The sequence below is a fragment of the Salvelinus alpinus genome, chromosome 22 (assembly GCF_045679555.1).
Source record: "Salvelinus alpinus chromosome 22, SLU_Salpinus.1, whole genome shotgun sequence".
Taxonomy (NCBI): domain Eukaryota; kingdom Metazoa; phylum Chordata; class Actinopteri; order Salmoniformes; family Salmonidae; genus Salvelinus; species Salvelinus alpinus.
Genome location: NC_092107.1, coordinates 49,363,207 through 49,380,690, shown reverse-complemented (window position 1 = coordinate 49,380,690; position 17,484 = coordinate 49,363,207). Strand labels below are relative to the sequence as shown.

At 46.0% G+C, this 17,484-nt stretch overlaps 1 protein-coding gene across 1 annotated transcript in view; it reads left to right on the top strand.

Annotated features, from left to right (window-relative positions):
• tgfb1a (transforming growth factor, beta 1a) overlaps positions 1 to 17,484 on the top strand; it is a 49,015-nt gene that overhangs the window by 2,276 nt on the left and 29,255 nt on the right. The window contains exon 1 of the mRNA XM_071360231.1: positions 1 to 561. This exon is cut by the window's left edge and continues 2,276 nt beyond it. Within this exon, the coding sequence (XP_071216332.1) occupies positions 219 to 561 (343 nt within the window). The 5' untranslated portion in view covers positions 1 to 218. The remainder of the gene's footprint in view (positions 562 to 17,484) is intronic.

The following is a 17,484-nucleotide window of genomic DNA, read 5'->3' as shown; positions in this document are numbered from 1 at the left end:
AGAGAGAGAGAGAGAGAGAGAGAGAGAGAGAGAGAGAGAGAGAGAGAGAGAGAGAGAGAGAGAGAGAGAGAGAGAGAGAGAGAGAGACACACAAAGAGAGCGAGAGAGAGACAGAGAGAGAGAGACAGAGAGAGCGAGAGAGAGAGACAGAGAGAGAGAGACAGAGACACAAAAAGAGCCCTGAAGTAGAAAGGTGTTGAGAAGCAGACAGACGGACCATGAGACTGGTGTGTTTAGTCTTTACGTGCCTGGTGGCGCTGTGCTTGGCGGGCAGTGCGAGCAGCATGTCCACCTGTAAGACTCTAGACCTGGAGCTGGTTAAGAAGAAACGCATCGAGGCGATCAGGGGACAGATCCTCTCCAAGCTGAGGATGCCCAAGGAACCAGAGGAGGAGCAGACAGGAGCGGGGAAGGAGATCCCTGTAGCGCTGCTCTCTCTCTACAACAGCACCGTGGAGCTCAGTGAGGAGCAGAAACTACAGCCGCAGCCCACCACACACACACTGGAGGGAGAGGAGGAGTACTTCGCCAAGGAGGTCCACAAGTTCACCATGAAGCAGGGTGAGTAGAGAGAATGATGCACACTGTCACATATACACACACACACACACACACACACACACACACACACACACATACACGCACACACAAACACACACACACACACACACACACACACACACACACACACACACACACACACACACACACACACACACACACACACACACACACACACACACACACACACACACACACACACACACACACACAGACTTGAGACTGACCTCAGATCTATCGTGCATACACACCTGTGTAATTACTGCACAAAGACACACACACACACATATACACACACACACACACACATATGCACACCATATACACACACATACATATACACACACACACACACATATATACACACACATATACATACAAACATACACACACACACACACACACACACACATATATACACACACATACACAAACACACGCACACACACACACACATACATACATAATTTACATAAGTATTCAGACCCTTTGCTATGAGACTCAAAATTAAGCTCAGTTGCATCCTGTTTCCATTGATCATCCTTGAGATGTTTCTACAACTAGATTGTCACCTGTGTTAAATTCAATTGTTTGGACATGATTTGGAAAGGCACACACCTGCCTATATAAAGGTCCCACAGTTGACAGTGAATGTCAGAGCAAAAACCAAGCCATGAGGTCGAAGGAATTGTCCGTAGAGCTCCGAGACAGGATTGTGTCGAGTCACAGATCTGGGGAAGGGTAGCAACACATTAATTAATGTCTGTAGCATTGAAGGTCCCCAATTGGGGGAGAAGAGCCTTGGTCAGGGAGGTGACCATGAACCCGATGGTCACTCTGATAGATCTCCAGAGTTCCTCTGTGGAGATGGGAGAACCTTCCAGAAGGACAACTATCTCTGCAGCACTCCACCAAATCAGGCCTTTATGGTAGAGTGGCCAGACGGAAGCCACTTTAGTAAAAAGCACATGACAGCCCGCTTGGAGTTTTCCAAAAGACACCTAAATAAACTCAGACAATGACAAACAAAATTCTGAACGGAGCAAAGTACAGAGAGATCCTTGATGAAAACCTGTTCCAGAGTGCTCAGTACCTCAGACTGGGGCGAAGGTTCACCTTCCAACAGGACAATGACCCTAAGCACACAGCCAAGACAATGCAGGAGTGGCTTCGGGACAAGTCTCTGAATGTCCTTGAGTGGCCCTGCCAGAGCCTGGACTTGAACCCGATCGAACATCTCTGGAGAGACCTGAAAATATCTGTGCAGCGACGCTCCCCATCCAACCTGACAGAGCTTGAGAGGATCTGCAGAGAAGAATGGGAGAAACTCCCCAAATACAGGTGTGCCAAGCTTGTAGCTTCATACCCAAGAAGACTCCAGGCTGTAATCGCTGCCAAAGGTGATTCAACAAAGTACTGAGTAAAGGGTCTGAATACTTATGTAAATGTGAAATTTCTAAAATTTCTAAAAACCTGTTTTTGCTTTTGATGTGGGAAAAAAACAATATAATCAATTTTAGAATAAGGCTGTAATGTAACAAAATGTGGAAAAAATTCAAGGGGTCTGAATACTTCCTGAATGCAGTGAATATAAATTATATATATTATATTATACACACACACACACACACACACACACACACACACACACACACACACACACACACACACACACACACACACACACACACACACACACACACACACACACACACACACACACACACACACACACACACACAGTCATGCAGTACATTTACACACACACATCCATATACACACATCCATGTGCACACACTCAAGGGAGGCAGACTGGTTCTTTGACAGAGAGGAGCCGGTCATGGTTTAATGTATTAACATATTATTAACATATGCCTAAACTCAACCTGTAATTCAAAACAGATTCCACTCACTACCACTGGGATTGATTGCTATTGAGCCTTTCGACCAATAACATTCCCTGATCATGTGTAGAAGAGTGAATCTTACAACATGTGTTTCCCTTCTGTTCCGTTTAACAAACATCTGCACAGATCAGCAGCGTAATTAACCTTCAGAACGTTCTGTTGCATCTGTTACGATGTCTTCTCTCCTGCTTTTTTTACCTGTTGTATTTCTGTAGTGTTCCTGGCATCATGATTTGACTCAACACGTTCTGGTTGGTGCTGGTTGTGAAATCAGACCTCCTCTCCGTGTTCTGTTGGGTTACGTGTTTCTTCTTGTGTTGTTCGTCTAGTGTCATTTTACCCTCCTCCCTCCTCTCCTCTTCTCTTCTCTTCTCTTCTCTTCTCTTCTCTTCTTCTCCCTCCTCTTCTCCTCTTCTCCCATTCTTCTCCTCTCCTCTTCTCCTCTCCTCTCCTCTTCTCCTCTTCTCCCATTCTTCTCCTCTCCTCTCCTCTTCTCCTCTTCTCCCATTCTTCTCCTCTCCTCTCCTCTTCTCCTCTCCTCTCCTCTCCTCTCCTCTTCTCCTCTCCTCTCCTCTCCTCTTCTCTCCTCTTCTTCTCCCCCCTTCTTCTCTTCTTCTCCTCTCCTCTTCTCCTCTCCTCTTCTCCTCTCCTCTCCTCTTCTCTTCTCTTCTTCTCCCCCTTCTTCTCCTCTTCTCCTCTTCTTCTCCTCTCCTCTTCTCTTCTCTTCTTCTCCCCCTTCTTCTCCTCTTCTCCTCTTCTTCTCCTCTCCTCTTCTCCTCTCCTCTCCTCTTCTCTTCTTCTCCCCCCTTCTTCTTCTCATCTTCTTCTCCTCTCCTCATCTTCTCTTCTCTTCTTCTCCCCCTTCTTCTTCTTCTCCTCTCCTTCTCCTCTCCTCCTCTTCTCTTCTCTTCTTCTCCCCCTTCTTCTTCTTCTTCTCCTCTTCTTCTTCTCCCCTCCTCCCTCTTCTTCTCCTCTTCCTCTCCTCTTCTTCTCCCCCTTCTTCTTCTTCTCCTCTTCTTCTCCTCTTCCTCTCCTCCTCTCTTCTCTTCTTCTCCTCTTCCTCTCCTCTTCTCTTCTCTTCTTCTCCTCTTCCTCTCCTCTTCTCTTCTCTTCTTCTCCCCCTTCTTCTTCTTCTCCTCTTCTTCTCCTCTTCTTCTTCTCCCCTCCTCCCTCTTCTTCTCCTCTTCTTCTCCCCTCCTCCCTCTTCTTCTCCTCTTCTTCTCCCCTCCTCCCTCTTCTTCTCCTCTTCTTCTCCTCTTCTTTTCCCCTCCTCCCTCTTCTTCTCTTCTTCTCCTCTTCTTCTTCTCCCCTCCTCCCTCTTCTTCTCATCTTCTTCTCCTCTTCTTCTCCCCTCCTCCCTCTTCTTCTCCTCTTCTTCTCCTCTTCTTCTTCTCCCCTCCTCCCTCTTCTTCTCCTCTTCTTCTCCCCTCCTCCCTCTTCTTCTCCTCTTCTTCTCCTCTTCTTCTTCTCCCCTCCTCCCTCTTCTTCTCCTCTTCTTCTCCCCTCCTCCCTCTTCTTCTCCTCTTCTTCTCCCCTCCTCCCTCTTCTTCTCCTCTTCTTCTCCTCTTCTTCTCCCCTCCTCCCTCTTCTTCTCCCTTCCTCCTCCCTCTTCTTCTCCTCTTCTTCTCCTCTTCTTCTCCTCTTCCTCTCCTCTTCTCTTCTCTTCTTCTCCCCCTTCTTCTTCTTCTCCTCTTCTTCTCCTCTTCCTCTCCTCCTCTCTTCTCTTCTTCTCCTCTTCCTCTCCTCTTCTCTTCTCTTCTTCTCCTCTTCCTCTCCTCTTCTCTTCTCTTCTTCTCCCCCTTCTTCTTCTCCTCTTCTTCTCCTCTTCTTCTTCTCCCCTCCTCCCTCTTCTTCTCCTCTTCTTCTCCCCTCCTCCCTCTTCTTCTCCTCTTCTTCTCCTCTTATTCTTCTCCCCTCCTCCCTCTTCTTCTCCTCTTCTTCTCCCCTCCTCCCTCTTCTTCTCCTCTTCTTCTCCTCTTCTTCTCCCCTCCTCCCTCTTCTTCTCCTCTTCTTCTCCTCTTCTTCTTCTCCCCTCCTCCCTCTTCTTCTCCTCTTCTTCTCCTCTTCTTCTCCCCTCCTCCCTCTTCTTCTCCTCTTCTTCTCCTCTTCTTCTTCTCCCCTCCTCCCTCTTCTTCTCCTCTTCTTCTCCCCTCCTCCCTCTTCTTCTCCTCTTCTTCTCCTCTTCTTCTTCTCCCCTCCTCCCTCTTCTTCTCCTCTTCTTATCCCCTCCTCCCTCTTCTTCTCCTCTTCTTCTCCCCTCCTCCCTCTTCTTCTCCTCTTCTTCTCCTCTTCTTCTCCCCTCCTCCCTCTTCTTCTCCTCTTCTTCTCCCCTCCTCCCCCTTCTTCTCCTCTTCTTCTCCTCTTCTTCTTCTCCCCTCCTCCCTCTTCTTCTCCTCTTCTTCTCCCCTCCTCCCTCTTCTTCTCCTCTTCTTCTCCCCTCCTCCCTCTTCTTCTCCTCTTCTTCTCCTCTTCTTCTCCCCTCCTCCATCTTCTTCTCCTCTTCTTCTCCCCTCCTCCCTCTTCTTCTCCTCTTCTTCTCCTCTTCTTCTCCCCTCCTCCCTCTTCTTCTCCTCTTCTTCTCCTCTTCTTCTCCCCTCCTCCCTCTTCTTCTCCTCTTCTTCTCCTCTTCTTCTTCTCCCCTCCTCCCTCTTCTTCTCCTCTTCTTCTCCCCTCCTCCCTCTTCTTCTCCTCTTCCTCTCCTATTCTCTTCTCTTCTTCTCCTCTTCTCCACTTCTTCTCCACTTCTCTGCTCAGCCATCTTCTATTTTTCACCTGATTTCGTCCTTTTATCAACTACTTCCAAAGACAGAGTTAGGGTTAGATAAATGCCCTGTCTCTAAAGACAGAGTTTGGGTTAGATAAATGTCCTGTCTCTAAAGACAGAGTTAGAGTTAGGGTTAGATTAATGTCCTGTCTCTAAAGACAGAGTTAGGGTTAGATAGATGTCCTGTCTCTAAAGACAGAGTTTGGGTTAGATAAATGTCCTGTCTCTAAAGACAGAGTTAGGGTTAGGGTTAGATAAATGCCCTGTCTCTAAAGACAGAGTTAGGGTTAGGGTTAGATAAATGCCCTGTCTCTAAAGACAGAGTTAGTGTTAGATAAATGTCCTGTCTCTAAAGACAGAGTTAGGGTTAGAAAAATGTCCTGTCTCTAAAGACAGAGTTAGGGTTAGATACATGTCCTGTCTCTAAAGACAGAGTTAGGGTTAGATAAATGTCCTGTCTCTAAAGACAGGGTTAGGGTTAGATAAATGTCCTGTCTCTAAAGACAGAGTTAGGGTTAGATAAATGTCCTGTCTCTAAAGACAGAGTTAGGGTTAGGGTTAGATAAATGCCCTGTCTCTAAAGACAGAGTTAGGGTTAGATAAATGTCCTGTCTCTAAAGACAGAGTTAGGGTTAGATAAATGTCCTGTCTCTAAAGACAGAGTTAGGGTTAGATAGATGTCCTGTCACTAAAGACAGAGTTAGGGTTAGATACATGTCCTGTCTCTAAAGACAGAGTTAGGGTTAGATAAATGTCCTGTCTCTAAAGACAGAGTTATGGTTAGATAAATGTCCTGTCTCTAAAGACAGAGTTATGGTTAGATAAATGTCCTGTCTCTAAAGACAGAGTTAGGGTTAGATAGATGTCCTGTCTCTAAAGACAGAGTTAGGGTTAGATATAGTAGATGTCCTGTCTCTAAAGACAGAGTTAGGGTTAGATAAATTTCCTGTCTCTAAAGACAGAGTTAGGGTTAGATAAATGTCCTGTCTCTAAAGACAGAGTTAGGGTTAGATAAATGTCCTGTCTCTAAAGACAGAGTTAGGGTTAGATAAATGTCCTGTCTCTAAAGACAGAGTTAGGGTTAGATAAATGTCCTGTCTCCAAAGACAGAGTTAGGGTTAGGGTTAGATAAATGTCCTGTCTCTAAAGACAGAGTTAGGGTTAGATAGATGTCCTGTCTCTAAAGACAGAGTTAGGGTTAGATAAATGTCCTGTCTCTAAAGACAGGGTTAGGGTTAGATAAATGTCCTGTCTCTAAAGACAGAGTTAGGGTTAGATAAATTTCCTGTCTCTAAAGACAGAGTTAGGGTTAGATAAATGTCCTGTCTCTAAAGACAGAGTTAGGGTTAGATAAATGTCCTGTCTCTAAAGACAGAGTTAGGGTTAGATAAATGTCCTGTCTCTAAAGACAGAGTTAGGGTTAGATAAATGTCCTGTCTCCAAAGACAGAGTTAGGGTTAGGGTTAGATAAATGTCCTGTCTCTAAAGACAGAGTTAGGGTTAGATAGATGTCCTGTCTCTAAAGACAGAGTTAGGGTTAGATAAATGTCCTGTCTCTAAAGACAGGGTTAGGGTTAGATAAATGTCCTGTCTCTAAAGACAGAGTTAGGGTTAGATAGATGTCCTGTCTCTAAAGACAGAGTTAGGGTTAGATAGATGTCCTGTCTCTAAAGACAGAGTTAGGGTTAGATAAATGTCCTGTCTCTAAAGACAGAGTTAGGGTTAGATAAATGTCCTGTCTCTAAAGACAGAGTTAGGGTTAGATAGATGTCCTGTCTCTAAAGACAGAGTTAGGGTTAGATAGATGTCCTGTCTCTAAAGACAGAGTTAGGGTTAGATAGATGTCCTGTCTCTAAAGACAGAGTTAGGGTTAGGGTTAGATAGATGTCCTGTCTCTAAAGACAGGGTTAGGGTTAGATAGATGTCCTGTCTCTAAAGACAGAGTTAGGGTTAGATACAGTAGATGTCCTGTGTTGAGCAGTGAACATAGACCAACATGAAGAAGAAACACTAGACAAGACGGGGAATGTTGTTCTGCTGAGATGAACACCAAATAATAGAGTATCACTAATGGGGGTAGAAGAGGAGGATGGAGAGAAGAAATGAAGTGCTCTCTCACTCTTTCTGCTCAATCTCTCTGTTCTCTCTTTTCCCTCTCTCTCTCTCTCTCTCTCTCTCTCTCTCTCTCGCTCTCTCTCTCTCTCTCTCTCTCTCTCTCTCTCTCTCTCTCTCTCTCCCCCTCGGGGTAGGGGGTTTCCTGTAACGTGAGTGTTGGGTTCTCCCTTCACTGCTCTGTCACTTATTCACTCTCTCCCTCCCTCTCTCCCCCTCGTGTTATTATCAGTGTGTTTGGGACAAGGGCAGCTTGGCAGGAACAGGAAGGAAGGCGATAGGGAAGCTAGGCTGCTCTGGGAGATGGTTTGTCAATGACTCAGATCCGTTAGACTCGGTGCCCCAAAGGGAAATGGTTTCCTCCTACAGTACCTTTGCTCTGCAGAACGCAACCGAACATCCGGATTCCACTCTGAGATGTTTGCTGGACAACCCAACGACCTTGTCGACCTCCAGTGTGTGTGTGTGTGTGTGTGTGTGTGTGTGTGTGTGTGTGTGTGTGTGTGTGTGTGTGTGTGTGTGTGTGTGTGTGTGTGTGTGTGTGTGAGCGCCGAGAGAGAAGGAATTGTTAGATAATCATTGAGGAGATTGAGGACAGTACGACTATCAGTTTGTTGCACGCTGGTAAGATCTACAGCATCTCGTCAAAAGATCACAAGGATCAGACTGACTCATTAATTAAGATAAGAGCTAGATAACATAAGGGAGGAATTGAATGACACAATCACTTTTCATCATCATCATCATCAGCTAAAGCCAAATGATGGCTATAGGGAAGCCTTGTAACCATGATGGCTATAGGGAAGCCTTGTAACCATGATGGCTATAGGGAAGCCACATGATGGCTATAGGGAAGCCTTGTAACCCTGGCGGCTATAGGGAAGCCTTGTAACCATGATGGCTATAGGGAAGCCTTGTAATCCTGTTGGCTATAGGGAAGCCTTGTAACCCTGATGGCTATAGGGAAGGCTTGTAACCATGATGGCTATAGGGAAGCCACATGATGGCTATAGGGAAGCCTTGTAACCCTGATGGCTATAGGGAAGCCTTGTAACCATGATGGCTATAGGGAAGCCTTGTAACCCTGATGGTTATAGGGAAGCCTTGTAACCCTGATGGCTATAGGGAAGCCTTGTAACCCTGATGGCTATAGGGAAGCCTTGTAACCATGATGGCTATAGGGAAGCCTCGTAACCCTGATGGCTATAGGGAAGCCACGTGATGGCTATAGGGAAGCCTTGTAACCATGATGGCAATCGGGAAGCCTTGTAACCCTGATGGCTATAGGGAAGCCTTGTAACCCTGATGGCTATAGGGAAGCCTTGTAACCATGATGGCTATAGGGAAGCCTTGTAACCCTGATGGCTATAGGGAAGCCACATGATGGCTATAGGGAAGCCTTGTAACCATGATGGCTATAGGGAAGCCTTGTAATCCTGTTGGCTATAGGGAAGCCTTGTAACCATGATGGCTATAGGGAAGCCTTGTAATCCTGATGGCTATAGGGAAGCCTTGTAACCATGATGGCTATAGGGAAGCCTTGTAATCCTGTTGGCTATAGGGAAGCCTTGTAACCATGATGGCTATAGGGAAGCCTTGTAATCCTGTTGGCTATAGGGAAGCCTTGTAACCATGATGGCTATAGGGAAGCCTTGTAATCCTGTTGGCTATAGGGAAGCCTCGTAACCCTGATGGCTATAGGGAAGCCACATGATGGCTATAGGGAAGCCTCGTAACCCAGACGGCTATAGGGAAGCCTTGTAACCCTGATGGCTATAGGGAAGCCTTGTAACCATGATGGCTATAGGGAAGCCACATGATGGCTATAGGGAAGCCTTGTAACCCTGGCGGCTATAGGGAAGCCTTGTAACCATGATGGCTATAGGGAAGCCTTGTAATCCTGTTGGCTATAGGGAAGCCTTGTAACCCTGATGGCTATAGGGAAGCCTTGTAACCATGATGGCTATAGGGAAGCCACATGATGGCTATAGGGAAGCTTTGTAACCCTGACGGCTATAGGGAAGCCTTGTAACCATGATGGCTATAGGGAAGCCTTGTAACCCTGACGGCTATAGGGAAGCCTTGTAACCATGATGGCTATAGGGAAGCCTTGTAACCCTGATGGTTATAGGGAAGCCTTGTAACCATGATGGCTATAGGGAAGCCTTGTAACCCTGATGGCTATAGGGAAGCCTTGTAACCATGATGGCTATAGGGAAGCCTCGTAACCCTGATGGCTATAGGGAAGCCACATGATGGCTATAGGGAAGCCTTGTAACCATGATGGCTATCGGGAAGCCTTGTTACCCTGATGGCTATAGGGAAGCCTTGTAACCCTGATGGCTATAGGGAAGCCTTGTAACCCTGATGGCTATAGGGAAGCCTTGTAACCATGATGGCTATAGGGAAGCCTTGTAACCCTGATGGCTATAGGGAAGCCACATGATGGCTATAGGGAAGCCTTGTAACCATGATGGATATAGGGAAGCCTTGTAACCCTGATGGCTATAGGGAAGCCTTGTAACCCTGATGGCTATAGGGAAGTCTTGTAACCCTGATGGCTATAGGGAAGCCTTGTAACCCTGATGGCTATAGAGAAGCCTTGTAACCATGATGTCTATAGGGAAGCCTTGTAACCCTGATGGCTATAGGGAAGCCTTGTAACCCTGATGGCTATAGGGAAGCCTTGTAACCCTGATGGCTATAGGGAAGCCTTGTAACCCTGATGGCTATAGGGAAGCCTTGTAACCCTGGTGGCTATAGGGAAGCCTTGTAACCCTGATGGCTATAGGGAAGCCTTGTAACCCTGATGGCTATAGGGAAGCCTTGTAACCCTGATGGCTATAGGGAAGCCTTGTAACCCTGATGGCTATAGGGAAGCCTTGTAACCCTGATGGCTATAGGGAAGCCTTGTAACCATGATGGCTATAGGGAAGCCACATGATGGCTATAGGGAAGCCTTGTAACCCTGATGGATATAGGGAAGCCTTGTAACCCTGATGGCTATAGGGAAGCCTTGTAACCCTGATGGCTATAGGGAAGTCTTGTAACCCTGATGGCTATAGGGAAGCCTTGTAACCCTGATGGCTATAGAGAAGCCTTGTAACCATGATGTCTATAGGGAAGCCTTGTAACCATGATGGCTATAGGGAAGCCTTGTAACCCTGATGGCTATAGGGAAGCCTTGTAACCCTGATGGCTATAGGGAAGCCTTGTAACCCTGATGGCTATAGGGAAGCCTTGTAACCCTGGTGGCTATAGGGAATCCTTGTAACCCTGATGGCTATAGGGAAGCCTTGTAACCCTGATGGCTATAGGGAAGCCTTGTAACCCTGATGGCTATAGGGAAGCCTTGTAACCCTGATGGCTATAGGGAAGCCTTGTAACCCTGATGGCTATAGGGAAGCCTTGTAACCATGATGGCTATAGGGAAGCCTTGTAACCCTGATGGCTATAGGGAAGCCCTGTAACCATGATGGCTATAGGGAATCCACATGATGGCTATAGGGAAGCCTTGTAACCCTGATGGCTATAGGGAAGCCTTGTAACCATGATGGCTATAGGGAAGCCGTGTAACCCTGATGGCTATTGGGAAGCCACCTGATGGCTATAGGGAAGCCTTGTAACCCTGATGGCTATAGGTAAGCCTTGTAATCATGATGGCTATAGAGAAGCCTTGTATCCATGATGGCTATAGGGAAGCCTTGTAACCATGATGGATATAGAGAAGCCTTGTAACCATGATGGATATAGAGAAGCCTTGTAACCATGATGGCTATAGAGAAGCCACCTGATGGCTATAGAGTAGCCTTGTAACCCTGATGCCTTTAGGGAAGCCTTGTAACCCTGATGCCTATAGGGAAGCCACCTGATGCTTACAGGGAAGCCTTGTAACCCTGATGCCTATAGGGAAGCCACCTGATGCCTTTAGGGAAGCCTTGTAACCCTGATGCCTATAGGGAAGCCACCTGATGCTTACAGGGAAGCCTTGTAACCCTGATGGCTATAGGGAAGCCACCTGATGCTTACAGGGAAGCCTTGTAACCCTGATGGCTATAGGGAAGCCACCTGATGCTTACAGGGAAGCCTTGTAACCCTGATGCCTATAGGGAAGCCACCTGATGCTTACAGGGAAGCCTTGTAACCCTGATGCCTATAGGGAAGCCAGCTGATTCCTACAGGGAAGCCTTGTAACCCTGATGCCTATAGAGAAGCCAGCTGATGCTTACAGGGAAGCCTTGTAACCCTGATGCCTATAGGGAAGCCACCGCATCACAACTTCTGTTATCATTCTGGAACATTATGTACTTTCCATTTGAGCTCCAAATGAAAACACGACTCGATACAGAAGTCACCCTACTCTTTTGCATTTACAGAGGGTGTTTTTTAATGGAAGCCTCTCAAACATAATCGAGGTAGACTCAGGAGTTCCCCAGGGCAGCCGTTTAGGCCCCTTGCTTCTTTCAATTTTTACTAACGACATGCCACTGGCTTTGAGTAAAGTCAGTGTGTCTATGTATGTGGATGACTCAACACTATACACGTCAGCTACTACAGCGACTGAAATGACTGCAACACTTAACAAAGAGCTGCAGTTAGTTTCAGAATGGGTGGCAAAGAATAAGTTAGTCCTAAATATTTATAAAACTTAAAGCATTGTATTTGGGACAAATCATTCACTAAACCCTAAACCTCAACTAACTCTTCTAATAAATAATGTGGAAATTGAGCAGGTTGAGATGACTAAACTGCTTGGAGTAACCCTGGATTGTAAACTGTCATGGTCAAAACATATTGATACAACAGTAACTAAGATGGGGAGAAGTCTGTCCATAATAAAGCGCTGCTCTACCTTCTTAACAACACTATCAACAAGGCAGGTCCTAGAGGCCCTAGTTTTGTCTCACCTTGACTACTGTTCAGTCGTGTGGTCAGGTGCCACAAAAAAGGACTTAGGAAAATTGCAATTGGCTCAGAACAGGGCAGCACGGCTGGCCCTCGGATGTATACAGAGAGCTAATATTGTCAATCTCTCCTGGCTGAAAGTGGAGAAGATATTGACTTCCTCACTGCTTGTATTTATGAGAGGTATTGACATGTTGAATGCACTGAGCTGTCTGTCTGAACTACTGGCACACAGCTCGGACACCCATGCATACCCCACAAGACATGCCACAAGAGATCTCTTCACAGTCCCCAAGTCCAGAACAGACTATGGGAGGCCCACAGTACTACATAGAGCCATGACTACATGGAACTCTATTCCACATCAGGTAACTGATGCAAGCAGTAACACTTTATTTAAAAAACGGATTAAAAAACACATTATGGAACAACGGGAACTGTGAAGCAACACAAACATAGGCAGAGACAAGCATACACACACACACACACACACACACACACACACACACACACACACACACACACACACACACACACACACACACACACACACACACACACACACACACACACACACACACACACACACACACACACACACACACACACACACACACACACACACACACAGACAGACATGGATTAAGTACTGTAGATATGTGGTAGTGGTGAAGTAGGGACCTGAGGGCACACAGTGTGTTGTGAAATCTGTGAATGTATTGTAATGTTTTTTTTTAAAAGCCTTCATTTTGCTGGACCCCAGGAAGAGTAGCTGCTGCTTTGGCAGGAAGTAATGGGGATCCATAATAAACCCCAGGAAGAGTAGCTGCTGCCTTGGCAGGAACTAATGGGGATCCATAATAAACCCCAGGAAGAGTAGCTGCTGCTTTGGCAGGAAGTAATGGGGATCCATAATAAACCCCAGGAAGAGTAGCTGCTGCCTTGGCAGGAACTAATGGGGATCCATAATAAACCCCAGGAAGAGTAGCTGCTGCCTTGGCAGGAACTAATGGGGATCCATAATAAACCCCAGGAAGAGTAGCTGCTGCTTTGGCAGGAAGTAATGGGGATCCATAATAAACCCCAGGAAGAGTAGCTGCTGCCTTGGCAGGAACTAATGGGGATCCATAATAAACCCCAGGAAGAGTAGCTGCTGCCTTGGCAGGAACTAATGGGGATCCATAATAAACCCCAGGAAGAGTAGCTGCTGCCTTGGCAAGAACTAATGGGGATCCATAATAAACCCCAGGAAGAGTAGCTTCTGCCTTAGCAGGAAGTAATGGGGATCCATAATAAACCCCAGGAAGAGTAGCTGCTGCCTTGGCAGGAAGTAATGGGGATCCATAATAAACCCCAGGAAGAGTAGCTGCTGCCTTGGCAGGAAGTAATGGGGATCCATAATAAATACAAATACACATCTATTTAGAGATAAGCTCAATCCAGAAAGTGGTCTGTGTCTGTTCTGTATGTCTGTTTTTTATTTAAAAAATTTATTTCACCTTTATTTAACCAGGTGGGCCAGTTGAGAGCAAGTTCTCATTTACAACTACGACCTTGCCAAGATAAAGCAAAGCAGTGCGACACAAACAACAACACAGAGTTACACATGGAATAAACAAACGCACAGTCAATAACACAATAGAAAAAGTCTACATACAGCGTGTGCAAATGGCGTGAGGAGGTAAGGTAATAAATAGGCCATAGTAGCGAAGTAATTACAATTTATCAGATTAACACTGGAGTGATAGATGAGCAGATGATGATGTGCAAGTAGAGATACTGGTGTGCAAAAGAGCAAAAAGGTGAATAAAAACAATATGGGATGAGGTAGGTAGTTGGATGGGCTATTTACAGATAGGATATGTACAGATGCAGCGATCGGTAAGCTGCTCAGATAGCTGATGCTTAAAGTTAGTGAGAGGAATGTAAGTTTCCAGCTTCAGCGATTTTTGCAATTTGTTCCAGTCATTGGCAGCAGAGAACTGGAAGGAAAGGTGGCCAAAGTAGGTGTTCGCTTTGGGGATGACCAGTGAGATATACCTGCTGGAGCGTGTGCTACGGGTGGGTGTTGTTATGGTGACCAGTGAGCTGAGATAAGGCGGGGCTTTACCTAGCAAAGACTTATAGATGACCTGGAGCCAGTGGGTCTGGCGACGAATATGTAGCGAGGATCAGCCGACGAGAGCATACCGGTCGCAGTGGTGGGTGGTATATGGGGCTTTGGTGACAAAACGGAGGGCACTGTGATAGACTGCGTCCAGTTTGCTGAGTATGTCTTTTTTTTGTCAATTTTGTATGTCTTTATGTCTGTTCTGTATGTCTGTATGTCTGTTCTGTCTGTGCTGCATGTATGTTCTGTATGTCTGTTATGTGTGTCTGTTCTGTATGTCTGTATGTCTGTGTGTCTGTTCTGTGTATCTGTTCTGTGTGTCTGTTCTGTATGTCTGTGTGTCTGTTCTGTGTATCTGTTCTGTGTATCTGTTCTGTGTGTCTGTGTGTCTGTGTGTCTGTTCTGTATGTCTGCTCTGTCTGTCTGTTCTGGGTGTCTGTTCTGTGTGTATGTACGTCTGTTCTGTATGTACAGTGCATTCTGAAAGTATTCAGATTCCTTGACTTTTTCCAAATTTATTATTCCAAAATGATAAAAATTGATTAAATAAAAAATGCCATCAATCTACACACAATACCCCATAATGAAATCACAATATCCCATAATGACATCACAATACCCCATAATGACATCACAATACCCCATAATGACATCACAATACCCCATAATGACAAAGCGAAAACAGATTTTTAGACATTTTTGCTCATTTATTACAAATAAAAGCAAAAATATCTTATTTACATAAGTATTCAGACCCATTGATAAGAGACTCGGGTGCATCCTATTTCCATTGATCATCCTTGAGATGTGTCAAGACACAGATCTGGGGAAGGGTACCAAAAAGCATCTGCAGCATTGAAGGTTCCCAAGAACACAGTGGCCTACATCATTCTGAAAATGGAAGAAGTTAGGAACCACCAAGACTCTTCCTAGCGCTGGTCCCCCGGCCAAACTGAGCAATCGGGGGATAAGGGCCTTGGTCAGGGAGGTGACCAAGAACCCGATGGTCACTCTGACAGAGCTCCAGAGTTCCTCTGTGGAGATGCGAGAAGGACAGCCATCTCTGCAGCACTCCACCAATCAGGCCTTTATGGTAGAGTGGCCAGACGAAAACCACTCCTCAGTAAAAGGCACATGACAGCCCGATTGGAATTTGCCAAAAGGCACCAAAAGAGTCCCAGACCATGAGAAACAAGAGTCTCTGGTCTGATGAAACCAAGATTGAACACTTTGGCCTGAATGCCAAGCGTCACGTCTGGAGGAAACCTGGCACAATCCCTACGGTGAAGCATGGGGGTGGCAGCATCATACTGTGGGGATGTTTTTCAGCAGCAGGAATCGAGGGAAAGATGAACGGAGCAAAGTACAGAGAGATCCTTGATGAAAACCTGCTCCAGAGCGCTCAGGACCTCAGACTGGGGGCGAAGGTTCACCTTCCAACAGGACAATGACCCTAAGCACACAGCCAAGACAATGCAGGAGTGGCTTCGGGACAAGTCTCTGAATGTCCTTGAGTGGCCCTGCCAGAGCCTGGACTTGAACCCGATCGAACATCTCTGGAGAGACCTGAAAATAGCTGTGCAGCGACGCTCCCCATCCAACCTGACAGAGCTTGAGAGGATCTGCAGAGAAGAATGGGAGAAACTCCCCAAATACAGGTGTGTCGAGCTTGTAGCGTCATACCAAAGAAGACTCTAGGCTGTAATCGCTGCCAAAGGTGCTTCAACAAAGTACTGAGTAAATGGTCTGAATACTTATGTAAATGTCGTATTTTTTGCAAAATTAAAAAAAAAGAAAAAACTGTTTTTGTTTGTCATTATGGGGTATTGTGTGTGTAGATCGATGAGATACATTCTTTTTTTAAATTATCCCTTTTAGAATATGGCTGTAACGTAACAAAATGTGGAACAAGTCAACATGTCTGAATAATTTCCGAAGGCACTGTATGTATGTATTTCAGTGTGGAGGAGGTAGGAGCAGCAGATATATAGCCATCCTGCAGGAATCTGGTTCCTCCCAGTGTAATTACAGAGCTGTCTATCTCTCTGCCTGTCACAACAGCTGTCCCTGGCTTACCTGGGTTAGACAGGAGGCCTTGATTAAACACACAAATCCCTCCACACCCAGGGTTAGCACGCAGCCTAACACACAAGGGGGATGGGGTTCCACTCTAACCTAGCATGCCATACAGGGCTCCACGCTCCTGTCCCCACACCTAGTCTGGTAGTATTCATTACACACTCCTTACACACTTCTTACACACTCCTTATACAAGCATTTCGCTACACTCGCATTAACATCTGCTAACCATGTGTATGTGACTAATAAAATTTGATTTGATTTGATTTATACACTCCTTACATTCTCATTACACACTCATTACATACTCATTACATACTCCGTAAACTCATAGCCGATGGAAGTAGTTTGGGCGGGGACAAATCTTTCTACCCACGCTGCAGACGGATATATCTGCACTACTTTTGTCAGAAAAAAATTATATTTTAATTTATTTTAACTTTTTTATTTGATATTATTATTTTTTACTTTAAATGTTGTGCGTTGATGCACATTTTTTGCAACACCCTCTGCAGCCTTTGTTCTCACAGCAACGCTTACACTCACCTCCTGGAATAGAACACCACGCAGGGTCGAGGCTCTATTACACTCACCTCCTGGAATAGAACACCACGCAGGGTCGAGGCTCTATTACACTCACCTCCTGGAATAGAACACCACGCAGGGTCGAGGCTCTATTACACTCACCTCCTGGAATAGAACACCACGCAGGGTCGAGGCTCTATTACACTCACCTCCTGGAATAGAACACCACGCAGGGTCGAGGCTCTATTACACTCACCTCCTGGAATAGAACACCACGCAGGGTCGAGGCTCTAATACACTCACCTCCTGGAATAGAACACCACGCAGGGTCGAGGCTCTATTACACTCACCTCCTGGAATAGAACACCACGCAGGGTCGAGGCTCTATTACACTCACCTCCTGGAATAGAACACCACGCAGGGTCGAGGCTCTATTACACTCACCTCCTGGAATAGAACACCACGCAGGGTTGAGGCTCTATTACACTCACCTCCTGGAATAGAACACCACGCAGGGTCGA